This window comes from Saccoglossus kowalevskii, chromosome 11, assembly GCF_978046115.1.
Source record: "Saccoglossus kowalevskii chromosome 11, keSacKowa6.1, whole genome shotgun sequence".
In the NCBI taxonomy this organism is placed as follows: domain Eukaryota; kingdom Metazoa; phylum Hemichordata; class Enteropneusta; family Harrimaniidae; genus Saccoglossus; species Saccoglossus kowalevskii.
Genome location: NC_140651.1, coordinates 31,268,979 through 31,282,680, shown reverse-complemented (window position 1 = coordinate 31,282,680; position 13,702 = coordinate 31,268,979). Strand labels below are relative to the sequence as shown.

The following is a 13,702-nucleotide window of genomic DNA, read 5'->3' as shown; positions in this document are numbered from 1 at the left end:
CTGGACTGTGGTGGACTGTGGTGTCCTGGACTGTGGTGGACTGTGGTGATCTAGGCTGTGGTGGACCGTGGTGTCCTAGGCTGTGGTGGACTGTGGTGTCCTAGGCTGTGGTGGACTGTGGTGTCCTAGGCTGTGGTGGACTGTGGTGTCCTAGGCTGTGGTGGACTGTGGTGTCCTGGACTGTGGTGGACTGTGGTGATCTAGGCTGTGGTGGACTGTGGTGTCCTAGGCTGTGGTGGACTGTGGTGATCTAGGCTGTGGTGGACTGTGGTGTCCTGGACTGTGGTGGACTGTGGTGTCCTGGACTGTGGTGGACTGTGGTTTCCTAGGCTGTGGTGGACTGTGGTGTCCTAGGCTGTGGTGGACTGTGGTGTCCTGGACTGTGGTGGACTGTGGTGTCCTGGACTGTGGTGGACTGTGGTGTCCTGGACTGTGGTGGACTGTGGTGATCTAGGCTGTGGTGGACTGTGGTGTCCTGGACTGTGGTGGACTGTGGTGTCCTGGACTGTGGTGGACTGTGGTGTCCTAGGCTGTGGTGGACTGTGGTGTCCTGGACTGTGGTGGACTGTGGTTTCCTAGGCTGTGGTGGACTGTGGTGTCCTCGGCTGTGGTGGACTGTGGTGTCCTGGGCTGTGGTGGACTGTGGTGTCCTGGACTGTGGTGGACTGTGGTGATCTAGGCTGTGGTGGACTGTGGTGATCTAGGCTGTGGTGGACTGTGGTTTCCTAGGCTGTGGTGGACTGTGGTGTCCTGGACTGTGGTGGACTGTGGTGTCCTGGACTGTGGTGGACTGTGGTGTCCTAGGCTGTGGTGGACTGTGGTGTCCTGGACTGTGGTGGACTGTGGTGTCTTAGGCTGTGGTGGACTGTGGTGTCCTGGGCTGTGGTGGACTGTGGTGTCCTGGACTGTGGTGGACTGTGGTGTCCTGGACTGTGGTGGACTGTGGTGATCTAGGCTGTGGTGGACCGTGGTGTCCTAGGCTGTGGTGGACTGTGGTGTCCTAGGCTGTGGTGGACTGTGGTGTCCTAGGCTGTGGTGGACTGTGGTGTCCTAGGCTGTGGTGGACTGTGGTGTCCTGGACTGTGGTGGACTGTGGTGATCTAGGCTGTGGTGGACTGTGGTGTCCTAGGCTGTGGTGGACTGTGGTGATCTAGGCTGTGGTGGACTGTGGTGTCCTGGACTGTGGTGGACTGTGGTGTCCTGGACTGTGGTGGACTGTGGTTTCCTAGGCTGTGGTGGACTGTGGTGTCCTAGGCTGTGGTGGACTGTGGTGTCCTGGACTGTGGTGGACTGTGGTGTCCTGGACTGTGGTGGACTGTGGTGTCCTGGACTGTGGTGGACTGTGGTGATCTAGGCTGTGGTGGACTGTGGTGTCCTGGACTGTGGTGGACTGTGGTGTCCTGGACTGTGGTGGACTGTGGTGTCCTAGGCTGTGGTGGACTGTGGTGTCCTGGACTGTGGTGGACTGTGGTTTCCTAGGCTGTGGTGGACTGTGGTGTCCTCGGCTGTGGTGGACTGTGGTGTCCTGGGCTGTGGTGGACTGTGGTGTCCTGGACTGTGGTGGACTGTGGTGATCTAGGCTGTGGTGGACTGTGGTGATCTAGGCTGTGGTGGACTGTGGTTTCCTAGGCTGTGGTGGACTGTGGTGTCCTGGACTGTGGTGGACTGTGGTGTCCTGGACTGTGGTGGACTGTGGTGTCCTAGGCTGTGGTGGACTGTGGTGTCCTGGACTGTGGTGGACTGTGGTGTCTTAGGCTGTGGTGGACTGTGGTGTCCTGGGCTGTGGTGGACTGTGGTGTCCTGGACTGTGGTGGACTGTGGTGATCTAGGCTGTGGTGGACTGTGGTTTCCTAGACTGTGGTGGACTGTGGTGTCCTAGGCTGTGGTGGACTGTGGTGTCCTGGACTGTGGTGGACTGTGGTGTCCTAGGCTGTGGTGGACTGTGGTGTCCTGGACTGTGGTGGACTGTGGTGTCCTGGACTGTGGTGGACTGTGGTGTCCTGGACTGTGGTGGACTGTGGTGTCCTGGACTGTGGTGGACTGTGGTGTCCTAGGCTGTGGTGGACTGTGGTGTCCTGGACTGTGGTGGACTGTGGTGTCCTAGGCTGTGGTGGACTGTGGTGTCCTGGGCTGTGGTGGACTGTGGTGTCCTGGACTGTGGTGGACTGTGGTGATCTAGGCTGTGGTGGACTGTGGTTTCCTAGGCTGTGGTGGACTGTGGTGTCCTGGACTGTGGTGGACTGTGGTGTCCTAGGCTGTGGTGGACTGTGGTGTCTTGGACTGTGGTGGACTGTGGTGTCCTAGGCTGTGGTGGACTGTGGTGTCCTGGGCTGTGGTGGACTGTGGTGTCTTTGGTTGTGGTTGCTCACAAAATTAAAGTAGTTTATAGTAGCTGCCTCCCCCCTCTGTAGCACAGTAATGGTTTAACCCAAAGTAGCACAGCATTCTCATTTCAGCCCATCTGTTACAATCACAATTCAATTCAAATCAAATAATTGGTTTCTAACATCAGTATTCAGTAGTGATAGTTTCAATATATGAAAATAATCACAGTATATAATTCCTAGAAAATTGAATATAAAAAGTATCTATAAAATAATAGAAATGCAATGAATTCTTTTAATATATAATGAGAAATTGGTTGCTAGCACCTGCTAAAGTGTTACATACCCAAACCATGATAAGAGTTTTATCACTGTAAAAAGTATTTTTAATATTGAGAAGTGATGTAAATTGCAGCCCAGCTGCTCCATGAGATCGTTGTCATGTTCAGTTTTATTTTGTCAATCACATCAAAACATTGATTATTGCCCATCTAGTTCTGCTGACAAATCTGTCGCTGAATACGTAGCTCACAATACGACAAATCTGTTTTAGTCAGAGCACACATTTGACTAAATGCAGGTCAATCAACAGGTATCTACTACATTACAGTGAATTTCATGAAGGCATGAAAGTTTCTCTTATAAATTTCGAAAGGCGATTGAAAAAAAAAAAAACACAATGTCTTGAAGAGTATACTAGTATACCATGCATATATAACATGATAGTAACATAGGCAATGATTAAAAGAAACCTGCAAAGACTCATGGGTAATGCACATTATTAAGTGGGTTCTATAGCCAAAAGTGTCTTCTTCAGATCTGACTGAAGTACAAAGGTCTTCTGCTATATAAATATTTTATAAATTTCCATGAAAAATTTACTGTATTATAAAAAGTGCCTTTCCACTTTAATTTTAATAATTTTTTCACACAGACATTCAAACTGTTCATTGAAATGCAATGATTCAGAATTCATAGCATTTCGTATTCAAGGGCCATGGACGTTTGGTAGGGTTTTTATTTTGCTAATACTTTACATGACTGATTTATAATTAATAAAAATACACATAAGTAGTATTCATTCATTACATAGAAGAAAGTAAATGAAATCAAATAAAAAGTTGCTGAAATGACCTTCGCTTCTTGTATATATGGTAAGCTTTGGTTTGATTCACGCATGCTGTACAACATCGTATTTACAAGTCGTGGACATCTTAGTAAATATATGAGATACGGCAGAGATTTCTAAACAAAAAATTAGGGTCTCTTTAGGTTAGAGTGAAACTGTAAATTGGGTTTGTGAATGCCTTAACAGTAAATAAGGACTTTATTACTTGTATCGTGTGATTGTAAAAAGTGGAGTAATGACTTGAGCTTCTTGACGAAAAATGGTCTATACTATGTCGCCAGAATACTTGAGCTATAGCTTATAAAAGTAAGAATTATACTTTAATCCTAGAGACGATGTAATTTATTTCATTTAAGTACTTTTTTTATGAGATCAGACATAATTATACCGCTACCAAACAGGCAGACTGTTTTTATCTTGCAAAAAGGAAAATGGTACTGCAATTAATTGAACAATACAGTAGTTCACATGTAATTGCTCCTGATGAGAATGATTCAAAGGATGGAATTATCTGAACAAACATGAGTTGCCAGGGACATGAGTTCTATTCTAATAAAGAATATGCACAATATATTCAAAATTAGAGCCACGAGTACCCCCCTTCTGTGATGTTTGTTTGTTTGTAAATAACTATCCTCCACTGTACAGCTACAAAATAGCTCTAACCTAGTTGCACTATAGTGTCTAAATATTTAGAAAACCAACAAGACTACAGAAAATAAACAACAGCACTGGCAATTAGTCTGGGACTCCAGGCCAAATAAATACTATATAAAATATCTCTAAAGTGAAGACAGTTGTTTATCTTAGCTGTTCTGTAAGACAACACAACAGCAGCATGTATTGATTGTACAGGAGAAACTAACGGGGGACTTGTGAGAAGCAAATCAACTGATGACTTCTAGAAAATTACTGGTTCTTTTACTATCAAATAATTTAACACTAGTTTTAATGCAATTTTATGTGCAGCATCATTTTCGATAATGTTCATTTAAATTACCATATGTGGAGGTTGTTGACTTTTACTTCAAAACCTATTTTTTATGCTAACACAAATATATTTTTCGTTTTTATGTTTGATGATTTAACTACATTATTACAATTCAATTCATACCATAAAGAATAAGTATTTCAACCAAATGTCACCAAGCAACATTTTTTGATATGAAGACATATTTAATTTCCACCATAGAAACCAATGCAGAAAATAATCCTCATTTATGGACAAGCTGCCACTTGATAGCAAGTTTTGCAACCATAGAAAAAGTAAGAATTGGCAGGTTGTTGCTGAGTAACGAGCCAAGCGCTTCTTTATTAGCTCCTGCACAATACAATGAACAGTGGTCTTGAGTAAACAATCAACTGACAAATACACACTATGTGCTTTTGTTGTGACAATATAAAGTTTACATGCACCACTCAACTACCTTAAATGGTGAATAAAAAATGAAGCCACCTGAATAATAGCTGACAATTTATTACCAAAATTCAGGTACAGATTAAATTTGACAATATTAAGACAGATGACACAAATAAAAGCAACAGGAGAGCTAAATAACAGTCGCTAGATTAATCAAGATATAAATTTAAAAAATAACCATAAAGTCAATCAACATAATCATCTTCATTATATATATATTAACACATGACCAATAAAAGAAAAATGATGAAAAATGAAATAAAGAGAATTTAGAAAAGTTAATTAAATTTTGCTGATGTTATTTATTCAGTGACGAAAAAGCCTTTAAACAAAAATTCTGACATTTAAACTGCAATGATAATTTTTAAAAAATGGAATTTAATTTAAGCAAAAAATGTTATTATCAATGTGTGCAGTATATTCAAAATATTGTTATTTGTGTCATTGTAGCAATTTTAATCAAAGATCCCTATTTGACTCAAAAATTACTAATGTAGGTATCAAATGAGAAAGTAGTGACAATATCTGAAGTTTTATATAAATGAAAATACCAAAATGTCAACGAGTATGGATAAAAACTAACTTAGATACTGTAAATACATTAATTATCCACCAGGTTTTAATTTCACTTATATTGTCTGATAAGTATAGTGAAAATAAATGGTTTTATAATATGTCAGAACTTTCTTGAAAAATGTTGAAGAATGTTAAATTAACACGCACCCTGCACCCCCCTGCAATCAAGATAGTTTTAACCTTGATCTGATTTAGCAACAGCTATTAATTTAATCCAACCAGTAAATGAAATCCCCTCCACTTAACCCTTACAAGTTTTCACCTTTACTTGTGTTCAGAATTGTCCCTGAATAAACAGAAGCTAAAAAGAAATGAGAATCTTCTGTGTTCAAGTACCCAAGTAACCATGGCAACCTTATCATTCTTCTGTATACAACTTAAAACTGCCAAGGCCTCAGGCCATGCTTTTGGCAAAATTTCAAGATATTGTGGAAACAATACAACAAACAGCGTGCAATTACAAATCAATGAAATGTGAAGGTGGGGGTGGGGACATATACGACCATATAGAAGTTGTATTGAAACCTCCAGTTAAGTTGTGAACAGTTAACTAACAATGAACAATAAAGTCCCTGCATCTCTCCATAGAAAAAAACAATCAATTGCATTTTTGTTCTAAACCACTGCTCATCGTGGAAAAACCATGGCAACAGCAAAGATGCATTTTTTAATCAAAGTTTCAATAATAAGTGAAATTAGAAAATTGATTGGTATAAAAAGAAAAATATACTACTGTTTATGATTTCTTGTAAAAAAAATGTGAATGAAAAATAAATGCAAACAAGGGAAGTAGATACGTCTCATATGGGATCGTTAGCAATGAACCATATAATTCACTAAGGTACATTTTGGCAAATGATCCCTGTTCAGAAATATGATAAGACTGAGCATTTTTTCAAGGGATTAGTGCATTCATTGTTTGTGTATACCCATCCCAATGCACATCACCGCTGGAATTCATTATTTGTCCTTGAATAACCCTGGCAATAAAAAAATATTTATCACAAACTAACTATCATTATTATTATTATTTATTTTTTTTACTCAAAATTGTGGAATGTTCTTACCTTTCCAAATGTATTTAGTAGAAACACCTCTGATGTGTCTTCTTCAGTCAGTACAGTCTTGTACCATCTCAAGACGACTTCAGGAGCTGATCCACTGTCCCCTGGTGAAGATTACGTAATAATTAATTTATGATAATTAGCGTTAATTATATTTACGTAATGTACTGTGTGACGAGGGTAAGTGGGGGCGAGATAATATCAGGAGAAGAAAGGGGCGCCTACGTATCGCACTCACCCGACAATACTCCTCTACAGCTCAAATAATGGTTCTGCAGATCGGATTCAGTACCGACTTCATCAAAACACTGGGGGCAACGCATATCGTCATGGAAATTCCGCGCGTCTGGTCAATCTGTAATTTTTCTCCAGGGCCGGTGTGAAATATGAAATTTAGTCCATTCGAAGCGGGTCACAAAATGGCAACTGACACGCTACACACGGGATCAGCTGTAGTGACAACACTTTCCGGGTCAATGTATTTGATGAGAGGTTTGGCCGCTCCACTTTAGAGGGGCCGAACTTTTGGAAAACTTTCTGTTTGTATGACGCCCTCAACACTATTTATTTGGTTATTGGGAGAATTTACTTTACGTGTTTTCATTTTTGAAATGTCTATTTTCTCATTTTAATTGATTGGTGGAAAACATACATTAAGATGGAAGCCTACTCATGAATAAAAAAGAGGGAATCTGTGGCAATATGAGTCGCCAGCTTAATTTTCGAAAAAAATATAATTGCCATTGTAGCAGTATTATAACGCTGTTACCATGGGTTCTTATAGCAGGATATTATATGGCATATCTTAAATTGTAGGCTGGTGACATAGGCTGAAAAAATGATATAATAGTATTGGTAATCTCGAAGTACTTATTGTTTCCCCGAGTTATTTAAAAAATCTAGGTTTCAAAAAGTGTTGAAAATACTATTTTTGTTCTATGGAATTGTTCTAAAAATAACGATTTTTGAAAAATATTAGAACACGTTTTTCCAAAAAAAAAAAACTCACTGTGATACACACAAACAAATTTATGTTGTGTGTCATGGAACAATAGCTTCATGAATGCACATAATAAACCAATAAACATTCTCCTTCGATTCATGACCAATTTTCACAAAATATTATTGATTCATCATTAAGGTAGAGATGCAGTTTATTTGTGAATTTCAATCAAAAATAGTTCTTTTCGTTTTTTATATAGATTTTTATCTAAAGAACATTCTGTGAAAATTTGACCAATGAATTCTTATTGGAACACCGTTAAAATTGCTGTTTATTTTCTGGTTAAAAATAAAAAACACTCACACGTGGCAATGTTTATGTCCTATTGCCTAATTTGCATGAGTAACCAAATAACCGGACCTTTGATTGACAATATGCAAATCGAGATTGTACGGGTCATAGTTCATTCAATTACGCGCATGTGCAATTAATCTCAAATCAGTTCTCGCTCGCTAGCAAACCAAACATTATATTTCCTCAGCGTTTTTTTTTAATTTTTATCATTACATTATGCGTGGTGTGAAAAGAAAGAGAGGTAGAAAGAAGATTCACATGATTTCTATGTCGGAAGAGTCAAAAGCTACACTGAAGGCATCAGCCCACCGAACGAAAAACAAAATCGATGTGAGCGTCCAAACATGACTTTCCTTGAAGGCATGAATCCGAGTTTCTGATTGACTGAGAGATTTTATTTTTAAATAATTGTTCTCAAAAAATAAACTGAGCATGTGAAGAATAATTTAACATTGTTTACAGTGATAACTGCTCATTGTCGAAACGAAGCTTACCCATTCACGCTAGTCACAATAAACATCATACATTTATGTACTCTTGAATAGGCGTCAATGACTACGGTAAAACTTAGAAAATGACGTCAAAATACACCTTAAAAGTCCCATTTTTTTTTTTAAATCCCATCCCGAATTTACGGCAGAATGTGGTCCCTCAAATAAGGGGCACGTGAGCTTTGATTCTAACCGGATATATTGCACTGGGTCGGGGAGATACAAACTTTTGTGTATCTTTTGTCCAATGGGTACCTGTACTTCGATCATTCGCAAGTTTTGCTAGGTGGTGCGAGACAGCTTTGTTTGCAACCGGACGAACTCCGTTTAATTCAATGAAGCTGACAATGCTAAAATAAATTGCAGAGGTACGCTAAAATTAATTGAAAACAACCAAATAATTTCAATGAAAAATAAATCAGAGAGAGGTAACTTGATACATTACGGTAACAACTCTTTTGACGCGCTGACCGCTTCTCCGCGTCTGATGTTTTGTATTCCTTGTCATAATACTTACTGATTGATGATTTTGTTTTGATTTTTGAGTTTTTTAGCCTGCAACTCGGCCACGACCTTTGCTTTTTCCGTGAAAAATGGGGAAGTTTACGTCAATTTGACGGACATTCCATTTTTTTTAAACTAACGAAGCACACTGTTTAGCACTCCTATTTTTTTCATTTGCCGATTTCTATTCAGAAAAATTCGACCGCTCGAAAATGCACCTTAATTTTGCACTCTTAAAACATGTCAGATTTCCAACACTAATTATTTAAAACCGGTCGAAATTTTAAAACTTTTACGTTAGGAGCTGGAGCTCTCTTCTTGCAGGCGACCGTCGCCAGTAGTACAACAGCATGTTTTGTACGTACATCCGTGCGCTGATTGTCTGCGACTGTCTTAGAAAATCCCAGAATAAGGCGTTGCCAAAATCGGAAAAAAATATATAAATGCCTCCTTAAAAATCGAACAGAATTCAAATATCACTTTTAACAAATATGTTGCAGTGGGAAAAATGGGATTGGAAACGATCAACAAAACTTCTGTGCCTCGAGTTTCGATTGTAGGATTACGCGATTATTCATTATTGTGCGTTCGCTTCCTGGAGTTGGTTCTCAATACTACATAAAAATCATCAAGGATAAATAATTTAATATCCCACTTTGTACTCTTCACGGTAAACCATAGGCTCTGAAATACTCGTAGACTTTTTATTGAAAATACATCGAAGAGAAGCCATGATGTTTTGATCATGATAAAAGGTCACCTTCCTAGGACCGCCCCCTGTTTAATAATTCATGAGATGACGCCATATTTACTGGGCATTGACACGTGTTTTTACCGACCCCATCAAAACACTGGTATGAATGACGTGTTTCTGAATTATATATTCAAGAGTAGTTGTTCTGGTCCAACGATTTTACATAAAATGTCTATGTCTATACGTTAACTTTCATTTTCAATAGTCTAGAAAGTATGACAAAGTATGACAAAGCAGTAATTCCCGGTTTAACGCGCAAATATGCAAATTAGCCTTTTTCTCGTCTTCTATTTTTGGTGAATTCTTGGGTTTTAAATTAAAATAGCTGATAGACGCTTTGGCCATTTGCCTCGAAATTTTCACACATTATTGACAAGGTGTTCCCCCTTCAAAATGCGTCCGGACAGTTTATTACAGCAAGTGGAACAAAAATAACAAGTCCGCAATTAACATGGATATATAAATTATGCAAAAATAGAAAAGAGTGAACTTTGAGGTAATGCTGTGCGACTTTGAAAGCCGTTAGAGAGATGAGTGGACGCATTTGAATTAGTAGTATACCAAGGTATCCAGTGATGTAATTTTACCCACAAACGGACTTGAAGTTTTTAAGCTATTTTTTTTTAAACCACTTTTGTCCAAAAAAGCATATTTTTGACCCAAAATCAAAAACGCATTCTGGATATTTAAAATAAAGACAAGTTTTACAAAGTTTGTATAATAAGCTTTCAGAAAATATATAACATGTTGGATATATAATACCATCTTCATTGTCTAATTACTCAATTAAAAAGCAAGCCAAATAAACTGCATCTCTACCTTAACCCCAATATTCAGGTTGTTGAAATTAGTTCATAGACGAACGAGATTTCGATTTGACAACAAAAAAGCAATAAAAAGTTTCTATAACAATACGAAAAAAAACAACACTAACAATAGTGCACCAAAAAAGACGCTAATATCTTTAGAATAAATGAGCCTGTTTTATTATGTTTTGTGTGACCAACCTTGGTGGTCAGAAAGACTTGTTTGAACAACTGTCTCTCTATAGTGCAACTGTATTTGAACGGTAATCTTTTGAATCTTGTATTGTTATTGGATGTGACTGGTACAATAGAAAACAATCTGTGTCGAAGAGACGACAATGGTTGGGGTTTACAACAGTTGAAATTTCATTAAAATTTTGTTTTGGGTTGTTGTGAAGGTTTTGGCACAGTGTCAACATTTGCCAAGAACGTTTTTATCATTTGGGACCGTGCATATCGTATATATTTGTGATTCGTCATACTTGAATATAAAATGACGTAATAAAATATTTGTGGACCCTGAACTACTCGACTGTGTATTGCCGTAAAATATTTTATTTTAGCTTCAATTTATTTTCATTGAAATGACATTTTGGATGTTTACATGTATTCTGACATTTATTTTCATTAAAAAGACATTTTGGATGTTTACATGTATTCTGACATTTATTTTCACTGAATTTTGACGAGTTAAACACACAGGAGAACAAATATATTCATTGGATTGGATTTTCATTGAATCACTCCTTTCATGGAAATTAATTCCAAGGCACAATAAAGTATTTTGCAGTGTTTTAATTATGTGTATATTCTTAAATTCTAAATGATTTATTATAGTATTTGTACTTGATATTTTGTTTTTTATTATACATATTATTTGTGTTATTTTAACTTTCGCTACACGGACTTTCGTGATTACTGAAACTTGAAAAAAACTACTACCAAATAAATTACTAGTGAAATAACATAATGGTAAAAAAAAGTTCAAACTGGATACTCATTCAGATTGAGATAACCCTGATATAACAATTTTACACTCTCCTGACATTACAACAATATGAAATAGACGAGCTTTGCGCTTGTCCTTTATTTGGCTCCACCGGCGGACCTCGAAAATCCTGTGTCAGCTCTTTAGATCAGCGTGGACAATAAAGACGAAAGTGTACTTATTCGTCTGTAGAGGGCGCCCCTGTATAACTACTAGCATGTTAAATCATTCGGGTCCGTGATTCATAACTGTTGTATCAAAAATATCTTTTTAGCAATCAGACTTGGTCGTGTGGTATCTCTTTACTTGTGAACAGCTGTAATTTTTCAATAGAGTAATTTTCACAAATTTCGAAAACCAGTGAAAATAACCAAATTTTGTAGCTGTGATTATTTCTCTGCTGTCCTGCGGTATGAAGTGTTAATACATTGACACGCAGATCGCCGCAAACCAACCGATCTGACACATACCGCGCGTGGAACTATGGGAAAAGTGGTCGGAACTATTTCCACTTTGTGTCAACACAGGTGGCGCTATTCGGTTGGTTTGCGGCGATCTGCGTGTCAATGCAATATTGAGAAAAATTAGACCTTTGACCTTCCAATTTACATGCATTTTAATGTTAATAAAATAAGATATTCTGATGAGTGTTGTGTGTTATTTTAATTGATCAACTCATTAAAGATTAAATCTTGCTAAAAATCGGGGGAGGATGTGTTCAAAACAAGAAAAATACTTTTATATAGTTTCGCGGCAGAAACGCTGAGAAAAATGGTGGCGGATGGATATTTAGCCTTCAGAGGCTAGTTATGCGTCATAAGACACAGGTCTGTGCTGAATAGCGCCACCTGTGTTGACACAATGGTGTTAATAATTTTGTTTTCATCAATGCCATAAAATCATGAACGTTGTTAGCAACAAAAATTTAATGATTTACAGTAATCAGATCATTGATGACACAGCTCCGACTCAAAATAGTTCTAACAAGTGATATTAAATGATTATCTGTTATATTTTGAATGTTTATACATAATCAAATATATATAATCAGCTGAAGACAATATAAACAAACAAATTAAGATTTAAGCAATGAACTTTCTGTCTGGTACATACACTAGTTTGTTGATTTAAATGATCTGCACATTGTGTTATATACATACAAACTTGATCATTTTAATTTTAAATCACCTGGACACTTTTTTTAACAGCTTTTAAAAAAATTATTTGTTTAAATTGCATTAAAGATCAGGATGAGAATAAGTAGGTGCAGGTGAGATTAAGATTGTACGAGACATGTCAAGACGGATAAGGTGAGAAAAGAATAATATGACTGACATCAGTGAAGAGCTAATCAGGGTGATTGCTCTAGTGGGCGATAAAAAAAGATTTGTTTCTGGTCCTGAGATGTTGAAAAAATATAGTGTGGTAAATGCCCTTTTTTTTCTTGAAAGCGACAATAGCCATGTTTTTCAAAATTGTTCAGTTTAAATATAACCACATAAAGATGAACAAATTTGACTGAAATATTGTTTTTGACATAATTATATGGACAATATCATATAAAATGTGATGTGAAAACTGAGGGACAAGTTGTCATTAGTTGTTTATTTTATTTATATTGACCCAGCTTATTACCCTTCACTGTAAGTTTTATGTCATTTTCAACTTCTACTTCTTCTCTTAATATCATATTGCCCTTATGAATAGTAAAATTCATCTTTATGCCACTGTGAATCAAGCAGCCGTGGATACAAAGTTAGGACTTATGCTATTGTTATAAAGTCTACTAATACTTACTTTTGAGAATATTGGTAAAACTGATGTGTTGATTTGATGATTAAATCAAGCATACATCTATACACTGGGGTTTTGTCCTGTTACTTTTTGATAGTTTGAATACATTTTTATTTTTAAAACAAGCAAGCCGGAATGAATGTGGTAACATTACATACTAGGTCAAAAAAATAGTTTTTGTTCTCAACATAGAGAAATTTTGAAAAATGACGCTATGCGTTTTTTATTTTGTTTTCTGCATTTAGATTTATTATTATAACAAGATATGTTCAATGTTTAACTTTTATTAAATAATTCTTTCATTCACAAATTATTTTTGGATCAACAAAACATTCTCTGTAACAAAAAATATTTCCTTATTCTACCATATGTGGCACACTTTATGCGTACGATAAACTGCAAAATCAATGTGAGACACAGATTTCAAACTAACGTACACAATGATGAGAAACAAAACTAATTTTTTTGGCAATATGGTAAAAAAGATATAATCAAGAAATTGTAAGATTCGCTCAGACTTTAATTTGAACTCTGATGCTTATAATATGACAAGGA

The 13,702-nt window shown here is 37.4% G+C and overlaps 1 protein-coding gene across 1 annotated transcript in view; it reads right to left on the bottom strand.

The window, feature by feature from the left end:
• LOC100374612 (uncharacterized) overlaps positions 1 to 6,975 on the bottom strand; it is an 81,464-nt gene extending 74,489 nt beyond the window's left edge. The window contains exons 1-2 of the mRNA XM_085505113.1: positions 6,752 to 6,975; positions 6,517 to 6,617 (exon numbers count right to left, since the gene is read on the bottom strand). Of these exons, the coding sequence (XP_085361239.1) occupies positions 6,517 to 6,617; positions 6,752 to 6,836 (186 nt within the window). The 5' untranslated portion in view covers positions 6,837 to 6,975. The remainder of the gene's footprint in view (positions 1 to 6,516; positions 6,618 to 6,751) is intronic.
• Between the last annotated feature and the right edge of the window lie 6,727 nt (positions 6,976 to 13,702).